Source organism: Macrosteles quadrilineatus, unplaced genomic scaffold, assembly GCF_028750875.1.
Source record: "Macrosteles quadrilineatus isolate MER2022 unplaced genomic scaffold, UCM_ALF_1.0 Scaffold_9__3_contigs__length_116548681, whole genome shotgun sequence".
In the NCBI taxonomy this organism is placed as follows: Eukaryota; Metazoa; Arthropoda; class Insecta; order Hemiptera; family Cicadellidae; genus Macrosteles; species Macrosteles quadrilineatus.
Window position 1 is genome coordinate 97,771,861 of NW_026542602.1, and position 13,662 is coordinate 97,785,522.

At 34.7% G+C, this 13,662-nt stretch overlaps 1 protein-coding gene across 1 annotated transcript in view; it reads left to right on the forward strand.

The window, feature by feature from the left end:
* The window catches only part of LOC129003650 (uncharacterized), a 44,690-nt gene that overhangs the window by 22,403 nt on the left and 8,625 nt on the right, over window positions 1-13,662 (forward strand). Inside the window, exons 10-17 of the mRNA XM_054431949.1 lie at window positions 1,574-1,746; window positions 2,138-2,301; window positions 3,050-3,197; window positions 4,248-4,362; window positions 8,215-8,289; window positions 9,197-9,321; window positions 10,338-10,598; window positions 12,992-13,196. Coding sequence (XP_054287924.1) covers window positions 1,574-1,746; window positions 2,138-2,301; window positions 3,050-3,197; window positions 4,248-4,362; window positions 8,215-8,289; window positions 9,197-9,321; window positions 10,338-10,598; window positions 12,992-13,196 — 1,266 coding nt within the window. The remainder of the gene's footprint in view (window positions 1-1,573; window positions 1,747-2,137; window positions 2,302-3,049; window positions 3,198-4,247; window positions 4,363-8,214; window positions 8,290-9,196; window positions 9,322-10,337; window positions 10,599-12,991; window positions 13,197-13,662) is intronic.

Below are 13,662 nucleotides of genomic sequence, written 5' to 3' on the forward strand. Positions count from 1 at the left end.
AGTCCAAAATTAAAGATGGACCAGAATCTTTGAAGAAAGGGTTCAAAAGTTCTGGTCAAGCTATAGAGGGGGTTGAGAAAAACATAAACCAAATGATATATAATATTGACAAAACCTTAAAAAGTGACATTGATTCGTCTAGATCATTTTTAGATAAGGAACAAAAGAAAGTAAAAGAAGAGGCTTACAAATCCAAGAACAGCCTTAAAACAGAAATTGGAAACAAAGTTGGAAAAATACACAACCACATTAACAGTGCTATCAAGGACACAACTAGTAAAGCTAGTGAGAGTATCAAGAAGGAAAAAGAATATATAAATAAAAAGATTGAAAATACTGTAGGGAAGGTGGCAAACAACTTTCAAAATGCTAGTGAAAAAGTTGAGGGTGTAATTGATTCTGTGAAATACAAAGTTTATGACAAAGTCGGCCAAACTGAGGAAGACGTAAGTTTGAGAATGGGTCCCATGGTTGATAGAATAAAAGTAACCAAGGATTTTATCACACACGAAAGAGAGCTCAGTGGAATGTCTGGAAAAATTAATAAAGAAACTACAAATAAAAATAAGGCAACAAATAAAAAAGACACTCCAAATGTAGTAAAGAATGTACAAATACCAGTTGGAGATGAATTAAGTATGAAAAGCAATAACACTTATGGTAACAGGAAGAAGAAAACAAAAAATAGAGAGAAGTTGAAAAATTATATGCAAGAAAATAAGAATAAAATAGAAAATCAAAATAAATACTACTCAAGTACGTCACCCTCGGGTAACAGTGCGTCCACTGCAATCCTTCCTAATGATGTGCCAAATGAAACAAAGGAACGTCGATTCACTGTTTATAGACCAGTTCAGAAGCACTGGGAAAAATTATCGGAGTACGCCAAATCTTCGTCGTTAGATGAAAGCAGAAAAACAATAGAGGAGCTGCGAAGAATAATTCCAAACCTAAATATGAAATACACTCACAGTGAGTTTAAAACAAACTTAAAGTCCACCTCTGTGTAAAGAATCACTCCGCAATGTATATAACTCAAGCATCGTAGTTGTATGTAAGTGTCAAAAGGAATGATACTCGTAGTTGTGATAGAGACTACAATTTGAAAGGCACCGTCAAGCATACTGTTCACTGTATGAGTAGAGTATATTTTTGTTGTTATATATGCTTCATAGATAGAGTAATAACCTTCCTTATATATTTAGTGGATGTAAATATTACAAATCAAACCTATGCAGTTTTAATGTAGCATGTAGTTTGTTTAGTTTACAATTTTGAGTATGGTAACACTACAACCTACAGCTTTCAACATACTCTACCACTGCAAGTACACTTATTGGTAGACTAAAAATAATTCTGTAATTGTAATTATGTAGTTTTATCACGTACCGATATCTTAGCCATACTCAAAAACAAACCTATTAAGAGACTTTATCATGTTGAATTCTCAATTTCAAAAATATTTGTCTCAGTAAATTCAAATATTAAAAGTCAAGAATTTATTCATGTACCTATTGTAGCTACATTTGTGACATTGTGTTGACATAGAATTACACTTTTTTGCCTGCTACAGATGGCCGAGAAACATCAGCTGATCGAGAAGAGAGGCTTCAGAGGATCATAGAAGTCGGCAGCATGGAACAGCTGGCTGAAGTAGTGCTAGCTGGTGATGGAGAATTATTAGCAAAACATAGCAGCAAAAACCCTGATGTTCAATTGTTTCTCGATAACATCCCTTCATACATGGTTGGTATTGTATGTTCACAGTTTCTTGTAGTAAATTGTGGTTATATAGGCGTGAGATCAATCAATCAATTTCTTTATTGAGATTTCTTTAAGAAATACAATAGTGTGAATTTTCATCTGGCTTGATAATTTTGATCAAAGAATCCATTTAGAGAGCAGAATGGTTGATCCATTAGCCAGTCTTTGAGTTTTCTCTTTAAGTCTTGATTTCTTAAGATCTTCAAGTGGTTGGGCAGGCTATTGAAGGCCTTTCATCCCATGTAGGTAGGCTTCCTGCTGTATTGATTTGTATGGTGAGATAATTTTAATACTGAGAAACTTACTATTTCTAAAACATATTAGGTGGGTTTAGCATACAAAAATAATCCTGAGTATTCAAAACGTGTTGCAGAAAAAAATAGAGAAAGTGCATACGGCGACGAGGGAAGGGAACCTTAGAGAACTTCAGGCTGCGTTAGACAGACGAAAGTTTGCTGTGGCCCGAGAGAGTAAGTCTACGTTGAGACTGAGTCCTCTACATGTAGCTGTGTTGTACGGACGGACAGCTGTGGTGAGGTAAGAGCGTAGGGGACCAAAGAGGGGTCTTGGAGGGGGGCTGGCCCCCAAGGAAACTGTAGGCACAGTAATTTAATAATTGGAATCATGATATTGATTATTTTATATGATAAGTTTTTGAGTAGACAAATAACTACTGTTCTTTTAAACTGACAAAACTAAGTGAACTCATGTAGAAATTTAAGCTGGACTTCTCCTTCCAAGAAAGTCAGACTAGGGAGGGATGCTTATGGGTAAGAGTTTAAAGTAGCTGTGATTGGTTCATGTTTGACAGAAGCAAAACATTGATATTTTACTTTTACTTTTTATTAATTTAGTTAAGTTAAGTTTTATTAATTACTTTTTTAATACTTTTTTTATTAATATGTACTATATTAATTTATCACTAATCAGATTCACTAGGTAGGAACATACTTGGGCATATTTAGACCAAATGGAGAGTAGTATGAGTATAGAATGGAGTAAAATTCCTTGAGCAGTTTTATTTAGCAAAGACAACTTATTAAAAGGCCATAATGATCAAGAGCAGCTGAGCAGAAGTTTCAATCCATTGGTAAATTATTTTCTTTAAGTCATAAACCTAGGCATTACCATTAAACCGAAGGTAAAACCACTTCCCTGTTGAGAAATTTTCTAAAACACATACATTTTTCAAGTAATTAAGATTGTAAACAGATAAAATGAAGGTGAAGAACATTCCATTGAAGAATTTTAAATAATGCTTATCAAGAAAGAATTGTTATTCCAGATTCCTGACAAGTCGGTTTCCAGAGACTATGAAAGTTGGGGACACGAAGGGTCGCACTCCGTTGCATTACGCGGCCACGCTCAGCGACAACGGACATTACTACAACTTGATGGCGGACCTTGGTGGAGATACTTCTGTGGAAGATAATGTGAGGGTGTTATTCATATTTATAAGACAGCAACGTACTTTGTATACCTCATGCACTGAGGTACCTTTGTGTACCTCATGCAGATGCTTCCACAATCACATACATTGTAGATTCCATGTCGTTGACTCATCAATTGACTCAAGTTCAAATATTAACTGTGCAAAATTCAAGATACCCTGAAGATAGCACTCTATCGATGAAACTAAAATGTGGGTCCGATGTTTGGAAGTTTTTTGTTCTGACACAATTTGTTGCATTAAGACCATGAATTTATGTACTTTATATGTTCGCATATAGGCAGTTATTAATTTCAATTAAATAGACACCTTCACAGTTTTATCTAAAGTAACTTTTGACGATTTAAAAAAATGTAAAGTTAAGCAGATATTTTGGAGAATATTGAAGGTTTTAAACTAAAGATATAAATAACTTAAAAAAACCATTGCACAACACAGAAACACTAATATTTTGCAATAGTTTAGGACAGTAACTTTTGAAATGTAAAGTTAAGCAGATTTTTTTGGAGAAAATCAATGGTTTTAAGCTAAAGATAAATAACTAAAAAAAAAACCATTGCATAACACCAGTAACACTGATAATATGCCATAGTTTAGGAAATTTTTAGTAGCTTTTACTCAGAGGAAATAACTACGTATGCTGTTATTATTGAGCCCTCAAACGTCACTTGCAAGACAAAAGGCCCAGGACCTAACTTACTTACGCCACTTTGTCTTGCAAGGGTCAAATTATTTGCATCATGGAAATCTAGATTTTAATTAAATAAACGCATAAGCCTGCCGACATATTTTGGTTCCCAGCATATTGGATCATCTGGAATACTAAGATGTTTCAAATCAACATCCAAATCTGGTCAGTTTTGATGTTTTGTGGCTTAAAGCAATGCTTAAAATACAAGGGATTTCAGCAGGAAGCATACTTGAATAACACCAGTTTGCTTATCCCTGGATGGCAGTTAAATATTTTAATCTATATGGTTGTATTTTAATAATGTTAAAGTATCATTGTATTTGAACTATTTTTTTTTTACAGAATGGGAAGACAGCAGAATTCTACATAAAAAATCCTGATTTTATAACTCATGAAGAGCTTCTAGCAGAATTCGAGGGGAGGAAACCCAGGGAAAATGTTCAAAGCCCTAACAAAGGTAAAACAAAAACCAGTTAAGTTGGTTAGGAATGCAGGAGATATATATTGCTTAATTGTCAGTAAAACATAATCTTGTTACATAAGATAAGATTTACATACCGTAACAAAATCACTGCTCATTCAGAAAAATAGATAACACATTGAACCAAAAGTATTGTAATTGTTGTCAGTTACTATAAATTTCAAAAATATTGACTCATTTCCAGACTGAAACAACATTTATATAACATTAAAGCAATCCCTGTTATTGCCATAGGTCAATCAATTGTTGTTCATTGCAGTGGACAGTGACACTTTCTCAGCTAGACGAGACAATGACGACGTTGAGATCACAGCGGCACTGGACAGGTGTTTTAAACTAATACGCAACCCATCTTACAAGATTGCCAGCAATTCCCTTCTAGGTCAGCTCATGACACAACAGTTGTTTGAATGTTATAGAAAGCTGTTGACGAAATCCGACCACTCTTTACTTGATGTCATACGACCAGGTGTCAAACAAATAGCAGAGCGGTCCTTTCCAATGGACGAATCTCCGATAGTTCTACCCGATTACGAAAGTTTTGTTGTGTTCTTTGACTTTGTAACTCCTATCATTTTAGGTTTGAATGGTCACAAACCACACAGCAATCCTTTCCCCCACCCACCATCAAATTTCGAGCTTGAAGACACTGAAATAGATTTGGAACACATGAATCTTGATCCATCCAACAAAATAATACAATCGTGCGTAATTGAGTGTGTAAGGAATCTAAACGGGTCCAACTTTCCCTGCTGTCTGACACTCAAGGGGTTAGAAGAGGTAGAACTTGATGTGTCGAGTTCGCTCATGAAGTTCTACAGGAATAAAGACGCAGATAAGATTTCCTTTATGAAAGAGGAGTTTGACATTGGTGACATGAACGGTGTCTATTGCGCTGTTAGTGAGATTCTACAAAGTGAAAATGAAATTCTCAACCAACTTCAATCCCAACTACTCTTGGACCCAGAACTGAAACGGGAACGCAAAAGGGGTAGACATTGGCCTTACGGACGTGGAGTATATATAAGACCTGAGATTTGCTTGGCTGTTTGGATAAACGTCCAGGAACATATAAAAATAAGGATTTCTGTTGGGGATAAGGAAAAAGGAAGAATAGGCCTGATGTTTACTAAGTTGCATGAACTAGTTAACCATCTCGAGGAACATTTTGAGTTTGAGCAGCACGGAACTTTAGGCTATCTAGCTACAGATCCGCAGTTGGTTGGGACGGGTTTGAAATTTCACATTGTGCTCAGTTTGCCCTTTCTAGGGTCAGATTTCTACGATCTCCAACAACTTTGTCAAGTGAGAAATCTCAACATTGAGCTTATGCCTCGACGGAGTGAGTTTCATATTAAAAATAGACAGTCACTTGGGCTTTCTGAAGCTCATTGTTTTAAGGAATTCGCAATAGCGATAGCGAATATTGTTGAGTTGGAAAGAAGCAAAGCAAGGGAAAACTCTTCTAGGATGTCACGCATGTTGAAGAATTTTGTTAAGAAAGGAAAATAATTTGTGGACTGGGTTGCTTACATAGAAAGTCTGATTATTGAATTGATAGTTGTAGTAAAAATAAAGCACAATGTTTTTTTTTTATTTTTGTTTACTTCCCCTACCCTACTGATATATACTTCTTTAAATTTTAAAAATAAATCACACTAAATAGGATTCCTGTACTACGGTTTGAAATAAAACCTGTTTTCTTAGACCTTTTTAAGGATAAAACCTTACCTTGATGTAATACTATCCTAAGGGATACTCAATACAGAATTTTTTATACTATCTTTTAAAAGTTTTTTATAAGTGTTCAGTGTTCACCAATCTGAAAATAAATTACATTTTTGGCTCCAAACTAGCTGAGTCAGAGTTTTAGTTTCAATCTTAAAAAATATCCAATTTATTCACTATCATTTTTCAAGAAATACACCTAAAACTTTGCTTGCTATTCCATTTGTTTATCCGTTAAATTACCTTTAGTGTTAGTTGTTCCTTTAAGATTAAAACTGTCAAATTAATTCTAAAGCTACAATATTCTTTATTGATTAAGATTCTTGCTGCAGAAAGTCAAACTTGAATAGAATCATTATCAATACATTTTCAATCCTTGTGTCATCGTTAAAACAATTTAAATGAAGATTAGTAGTTTTGATGTGTTAACACAAGTGCACTTCTAAATTAAGTTAAAGGGGTAAAGAATGTACAGATAACTTGAAACTACACACCAGAAATGTTCTAGCTGCTTACAGTGTGTACAGTGTTTTATTATTCTTTATTTTTTAACAAATTTTAACTTAAGTTAAAAGTTTTCAAGATTTGAGAAGAAATATTCTTGAAAATTTCAAGAGAAATTTTTCAAACAGTAAGTTTTCTCAGATTTTTAGAGTGTGAAAGCACGTGTGTTGGTTTGGCTTTTTGCAGCAAATTTCTCTTCTCTAGTTCACATAACAAGAGTTTTGATTTTATTTTCCTAGTTAACACCATATAGTTTCCAAGACTAAAAATTAGATCCTAATTGAAATAATATTTATTGCTGTAAAAACATTGAAACCTTATTTTTTTATAAATGCCTACCAGTTATTCACAAAAAACACAGTAAAAACTTCATACAATATTAAATATTTAACTCTATGAATAGGTTTGAAATACAAATTAACCATCTCTTTTTTCATCTAATCATTACAAAGAATATTTTTTGTATCATCCCGCTATCCCATAGTTCCAAGAGCCTTAATTATGTTAATTACAATTTTTTGTTGTTCTTCAACTAAACATTTATATTCACCCTATGTACATTTTGCGAGCTTGAAGAGGAAAGATTTAAGATATAGAGAGGGGGTCTTAACTATGAAGTAGAAGAACCCCTGAAGAAGCCATTCAGGGGTTCCTCTAGCTTCATAGTGAATACCCCCTCTTTATCTCTCCTCCTCCGTTTCATTTCTTATACTCAGGAGGAGTTGTCCTGAAACAGAGGAGGGAAGACCTGACACTATGAAGATAGAAAACTCCCTAAAGATGCCATACAAGCCGGCAAAATGTACATAGTGTTAATACAAACCTTCAGCTAAAAAAACAAGGCAACAAAAAAGGGAATTAACCCTATGTATAGGCCTATATTTTACACTATTGCTTATTTGCACGTTTTCTTATCTGTCTCTAAAAATTAAAATTTTCTAGCCTAAAGTATAATAAATCAGAATACTTTTGATGCACCCATCTGGTTTTCTGGTTATTCACAAAGTGAAAGTAATTTTTCATAATTTTGAATTTTAGAGTGCACAGTTTGGAATTTTATGCACTCATTATTTTCCAACTTCCAGCTAGTTCAATTTAGTTTTTTGCTCTTTCTTGCCTGGGTGTTTCATATCTGATTTTTAACTAGCTTAGTAAAAATATTAACATTGTAATTTTGAACCTGAAAATGTTCAATAAATAGATAAAACTGCAAATTTTTTTTAACGTAGGCATATTTCTATTTAAATTAATTAAGAACCTAAAATCTAATTTTATACATGTTTTACAATTAGTGTTTTTCACCCCCGAGAACATCAAAGCGAAAGTAAATTGATTCTGGGTCCAGGTCTTTCCGTACCACCTAATAGGAAAATCCGCTAACAATAAAGTTCAGATTTTACGATATGGCGAAAAATCTAGGTGGCTCCAAATTAAATTGTGGAAACTGAATCAGTGAATCAAGAGAATTTTGTACCATATTATGACCACTGCATTGTTGAAAGTTATAAGCATTAATTGTGTTGTGTAATATTTTATTTTTTACAAGCAATCACCGGGCAGATGTTAAACTATGATTAGCCGTGTCGTTTATCGCAGGTTTGGCTGAAAATACTGTTGCTGTGTCGGGGTTTCCAGTCTTTGGGCAGGAGGAGGGCCGGTATTTAGCGTCTTGTAAGTAGCAAATGGGTAAAGTAAAAAGAAGTTGAATAAATGTTTAATGTGAGCTAGTTGAATATATGTTTAAAGTCAATATATAATCCCTGCTGAATAAAATACTCTTAAAACTTAAAATAGTGATTGGATGTGGAAAAGAACACAAAAGAAAAAAAACAAATTCCCACTTTTTTTGTAAAATCTGAACGATACTGATTTTAATTTTTATATGAAACCATTTCATTTACACTCTTTTAGCACTTATTCACTTGCTTGGGTATGTTCGCAACTTTTTAATAGAATTTCTCTCTTATGATATTCCTACTTCATATCCTATACTCTTGTCAGAATGATGGATGATACAAATTATGGAACGATATTTTTATTTATGAATTTAAGATTGTTAAGAATTGCTGCTTTGATTAGTTAAGTAAAAACAAGCATCTTATAGTAATTAAAAATGGCTTAATAGTTGGTGAAAATATTGTTCATTCCACTAGTGCAAGTCATTCCATTCATTCCACTAGAGTCAAAGTGTGAAAGAGAAGGAAGGTACACACACGTATGCAGCACGATCCAAGCGGCGACACCGCCACGCTGTCTAGTGGATATAGTTTGCTGCAGCAGTAGACGCTCAGTCTTGAACTTAGTCCATTGACATATCAAGAAAATATGTAAATCTGTAAATTTGAATAAAAACTGTTTTGCTTTATTTCCTGTACATTAGATGTCACAAGAAGAAGAAACCCTAAATATTTTATAAAAAATATAGCTATCAGTTATCTGTATTTAAATGTGGTGAATGTTTTGGAAGAATGTATCAATTTAACCTTAAAATATATCTAAAATTGCATAACACCAAAATGAAATATTTCAATATGGTTTGAATTTTTTGCTAGATTTTATACTATTGTTGTGTTGGTAGCCCTGGGACGTCCCCTGATCGCAGGGTTGATAGAAGTTGCTTCTAGAAAACCTCCAGATCCTGTAAGATATCTTGCTGACTACCTTCACAACTATGAGGAGATTCCTGAAAATGACACTACCCGGGTAAGTAAATATTTGATTAAAGTCTGTAAATATCATTCAATATAACAAGATTGGACTAATATTTGTTGTATGACATGGTTCCAAATTATTGCAATTTTGAATAGACAAATTTGCTGCTACATAGCCTTCTCTTTTTACATTGCTACGCTACATGACGTAAACTGTACATACCAGGATGTGTATTTTGTAGTAATTGAAGGTATTAAAAACTTAATGATCAAAGGACAGGGTGGTTTGGCTTTGATCCATGGTGTTGGAGATGTTTTGATTAACTACTCCTAGAGTTGTAGTTCTATCCACTCAGATGCCTAGCTATAATAATGCGTTTTAGATAATTTGACAAAACAATCTATGTTACAGTTATAGTATACTAGCTGTAACCCGCGGGCTTTGCCCCATTTAACTTCTTAATTTTCAAGATTATCTCGTTCGCATGGCTCAATCACGTCCTGGTTGAAGTTTGTTCGCTATGCTCACTCACCTTTAGGTTGGAGCTCGTTCGCTACGCTCACTCACCTTTAGGTTGGAGCTCGTTCGCTGCGCTCACTTGCCTTCAGGTTAGCTCGTTCGCTACGCTAACTCGCCTCCAGGTTGAAGTTCGTTCGCTACGCTCACTCACCTTTTGGTTGCAAATTAGCTGTTGTCATAAATGTAAAAGAAATAATAGTGCTGCACCCTGTTGGTAATCCTTGTAACTTTAATACTATTGAACATCATAGAACAGAACCAACTTGTTTAATTGAAACAGCTGTTAATATTCAATAATTCCATTTCTCATAAGGTTAACATGGGAAACTCCAGAGCCACTGGGGCGGAGCCCGAAAGGATTTTTGAAATAAGAATATGCCTATATGTTAATCGGGAATGTGAGCTATCATCATGCCAAATTTCAGCCCAATCCGACCAGTATTTTTCGAGTTTACTTTTCCCATACACACATACACACATACAGCAACCACCTCTTTTTTATAATAGTATAGATGAACTGAAGTTTAAGACATGTCTTTGTTTGGAAGGGATTGGAAGAGAACTACTTTGAGGGAGAACAGCAAGATCTGACATCCCCTCCTCCCTCTCCTCCTCATCCTTCATCCCCTCCTCCTCTTCCTATTTCTCATCCTCTTCCTATTCCACCTCCCCATCACCCTTCCCCTCCCCTTGCTTCCTCTCCTCCACACAACGCGGAGGCTGAGAGAGTGGTTGAACAGAGGGTTGAAGAAGAAGCAAGAATCACTACTCCGGAACCCCCACAATCAGTTTTTAAACCTGTACAAAGGGTTAGTGCATTAATTATAATCTTACTGCATTATAAGAGACTCCTCATTTGTCTTAAACTTGTTAGTACAATCTTAGGAATTTACAAAATACACAGCAAAGCCATAAATCCATTTTTTTGTTGTAACCCAGACAGCACACTTTCTCCTCAGGACATCCTACGGATATTGCGACAGGATATGCAAGATATCCCATAGTAGTCGTATGGTCAACCTGGGATATCCCAGGATATCCGCAGGAATGCGTAATGTCCCCGCCCGGGGATGTCCTACGGATAAGCTCACAGCATATCCGTGGGATATCCGAGGTCATCCCAGGGTAGTCCTCAGGACATTCTCAGGACATATGGGACTACTATGGGATGTCCCTGGGATAAAGTGTGGTCTGGGCCTGAACAATAAAAAACACAAAATAATATAGATTTAGTATGAAAAGCTTTATTATCAGTTGAGTAAATTGATTAAATAGTTAATAAACACCAATTTTGAAGAAAAAAACGAGAAAAAAGTTTTTGACCCAGACGGGTCTCGAACCTGGTACCTTCACCTTATAAGCCTCATACCTTTTACCTCCTGAGCTATCTGTGCTTGATGATTATGAGTGGTTTCAAGTGGTGAAAGAGTAGCCGACAGTTGCAATGGTCGCAATACTTAAAATATTTTTGATACTACAATATATAATATGATTCTGTTAATCTGTTTAGGCCTCAAAAAGTAGTTGAATTGTTTTTCTGGTAGTTGGAGAGGATACTGGCATTTGAATATAATATAGATTATTTAATTACCATTAGATTAGCGCTGTTATAATTGATTGTTATATGATTAAAATTTGTTTTAGATTATTTTATTAATTTAAAGTTAGAATTAAATACACGTTTCACACAACTATGATAGAACTCTAGTTATCCTGAACTCAGTGGTAGTAAAATGTCAGTAAAGTGTAAAGTCAGCCCTTGCTAGCCACAGTATTAACAAGACATATTTTCAATTTGGGAAACCTTAAACTTTTAAAACAAATTATAAAACCTCAACATCTTAATGCGTGGGAATCTTATTTTATAGAAAAAACAGACCAAAATTATTTGTTAAATAATGAAGATGGCCCAATTATAAACTCGGAATTACTGAAAATAATTACATAAAGAACAACACTGTAATAGTATATCCAAAATTCAAAAGATAAATTTTTCTAATATTATTTTTTTATTTTTCCAATATTAATTTTAAATCATCTGTTTTAACTTTGTTTAAAATTAATTTACTTTTTGTACTAGTAAGTGTAAACACAGCCTGAAGATGGAAACCTAGTTTCTGAAAGCGCCAGTGTATAAAACAAATTATTATACATTGGCCTTGTTGAACATTTAAATTTAGATATACATTTCATCAGTGGTAGTAGTTTTTTTCTTCAGTTTGTTACTGGGACATTACGGGACATTACAGGATATCCAGTGGATTTTGTACATGTCCCGGGATGTCATGGGACATTCTGGGATATCCTATGGCATTCGTACATATCCCGGGACCTTACAGGATATCCTGAGGTTAACTTACAAATCCCAGGACATTACGGTATATTGTAGGATATCCTGTGGATTTCGTACTCGTCCCGGGATTTTGCGGGGATTTTTTTTTTTTTTATCCTGAGGCTAGCGTACATATTCCGAGACATTCTCAGGACATATGGGACTACTATGGGATGTCCCTGGGATAAAGTGTGCTGTCTGGGAACGGGATATCTCAGGTGTCACATAAGTTGGATATAGTTTAACGATTACAGCGAAGCACTTTTTAACTAAATTAACAAAATGTAATTTTTACAAGGGTTTAAATAATATTGATCATCAGTGAGTGGATAGTGCATCATCATATAAAAAAAAAAAAAAACATGTAATTATTCAAATGGGGTACATGTATATCTGCTTTATCCTTAAAATTGCTTGGATCAACTAGTTTCAGCAACAAGTTGGTGTCATCTTCAGGCTGTACAAGAACATACTACAGTACCAACTAATGTAGTCATACTCTTTTGAGACCGTCAATTTAAGTAAAAAAAAAACAGTACATAGTCAAACACTAACGACACAAAAACACCCTACACATTAACATTTTAAAAAACCAGCTGATTTAGTCAAATGTGAATCCGGCAGGGGTAGAGTCTAGCTAGACTGCGGGTGGTCATTGCATACACTGTCTATCATCTTGTATTGTGATAAGAATTTGGATTTTGATGATTATGTTATAAGAGAGTTATATGAGATAAATTATTAGGCATTCTTTTAATATAAAGGCTCAAAACACAAAAACTAACTTTAAAATTAATTAGAAAAAACTGTGAAATAAAGTAGTGGGACTAGTAGTTTAAGTAGTTTTATGCAATTTATCTAATTTGGCAGGATGAGTTTGGCCAAATGATTCTCCACTTCGCGATGGCCAGGACTCACGGTCGCAACGCAGTTCTGCAGATGTTGCAAGAGATAGACTGCAACATCGCGTTGCGTGACGAGTTGTATCGTACTCCGCGAGACGTTGCGCTGCAAGTCAGCCTGGTGGATAATGTGGAAGCTATTGACAGATATGTTGTCAGTTTAGCAGCCACAGGTGAGTCAGTTGGAGGGTTTGTTGAGTCAGAATGTTTAAATATGAGGTTAATTTAGAATTTGAGTGAGAAACGCAGATGATTTAGGTATCACCAGACTCCTGTTCTCAGTCTACTTTTACTGCATCAGGAGTAAAAATAATCTCTTGTCCCCTACCAAGAAATATATAGCATACTTACCTATTTGGGAACTGGAATTTGGCAAAAGTTAAAAGAGTACTCCATTTATTATTTTACTCCGTAGCTTGTGATATGGTTTTGTTGTGAACACCTCATTTAAGGAAGATTTATACTAGGTTAGGCTTATGCCTAAGTACCCTGGTACCCTGGTTAATATATCTAGGGAATTTTTAGGCAACTAAACGACTAATAATTGACTTTTTACCAAAATTGCAACAATCAATACTATTGTGGTGATGAGTTTAATTGGATTTAGACAGGCTTTTTAGTTTATTTAAATGTTTAATA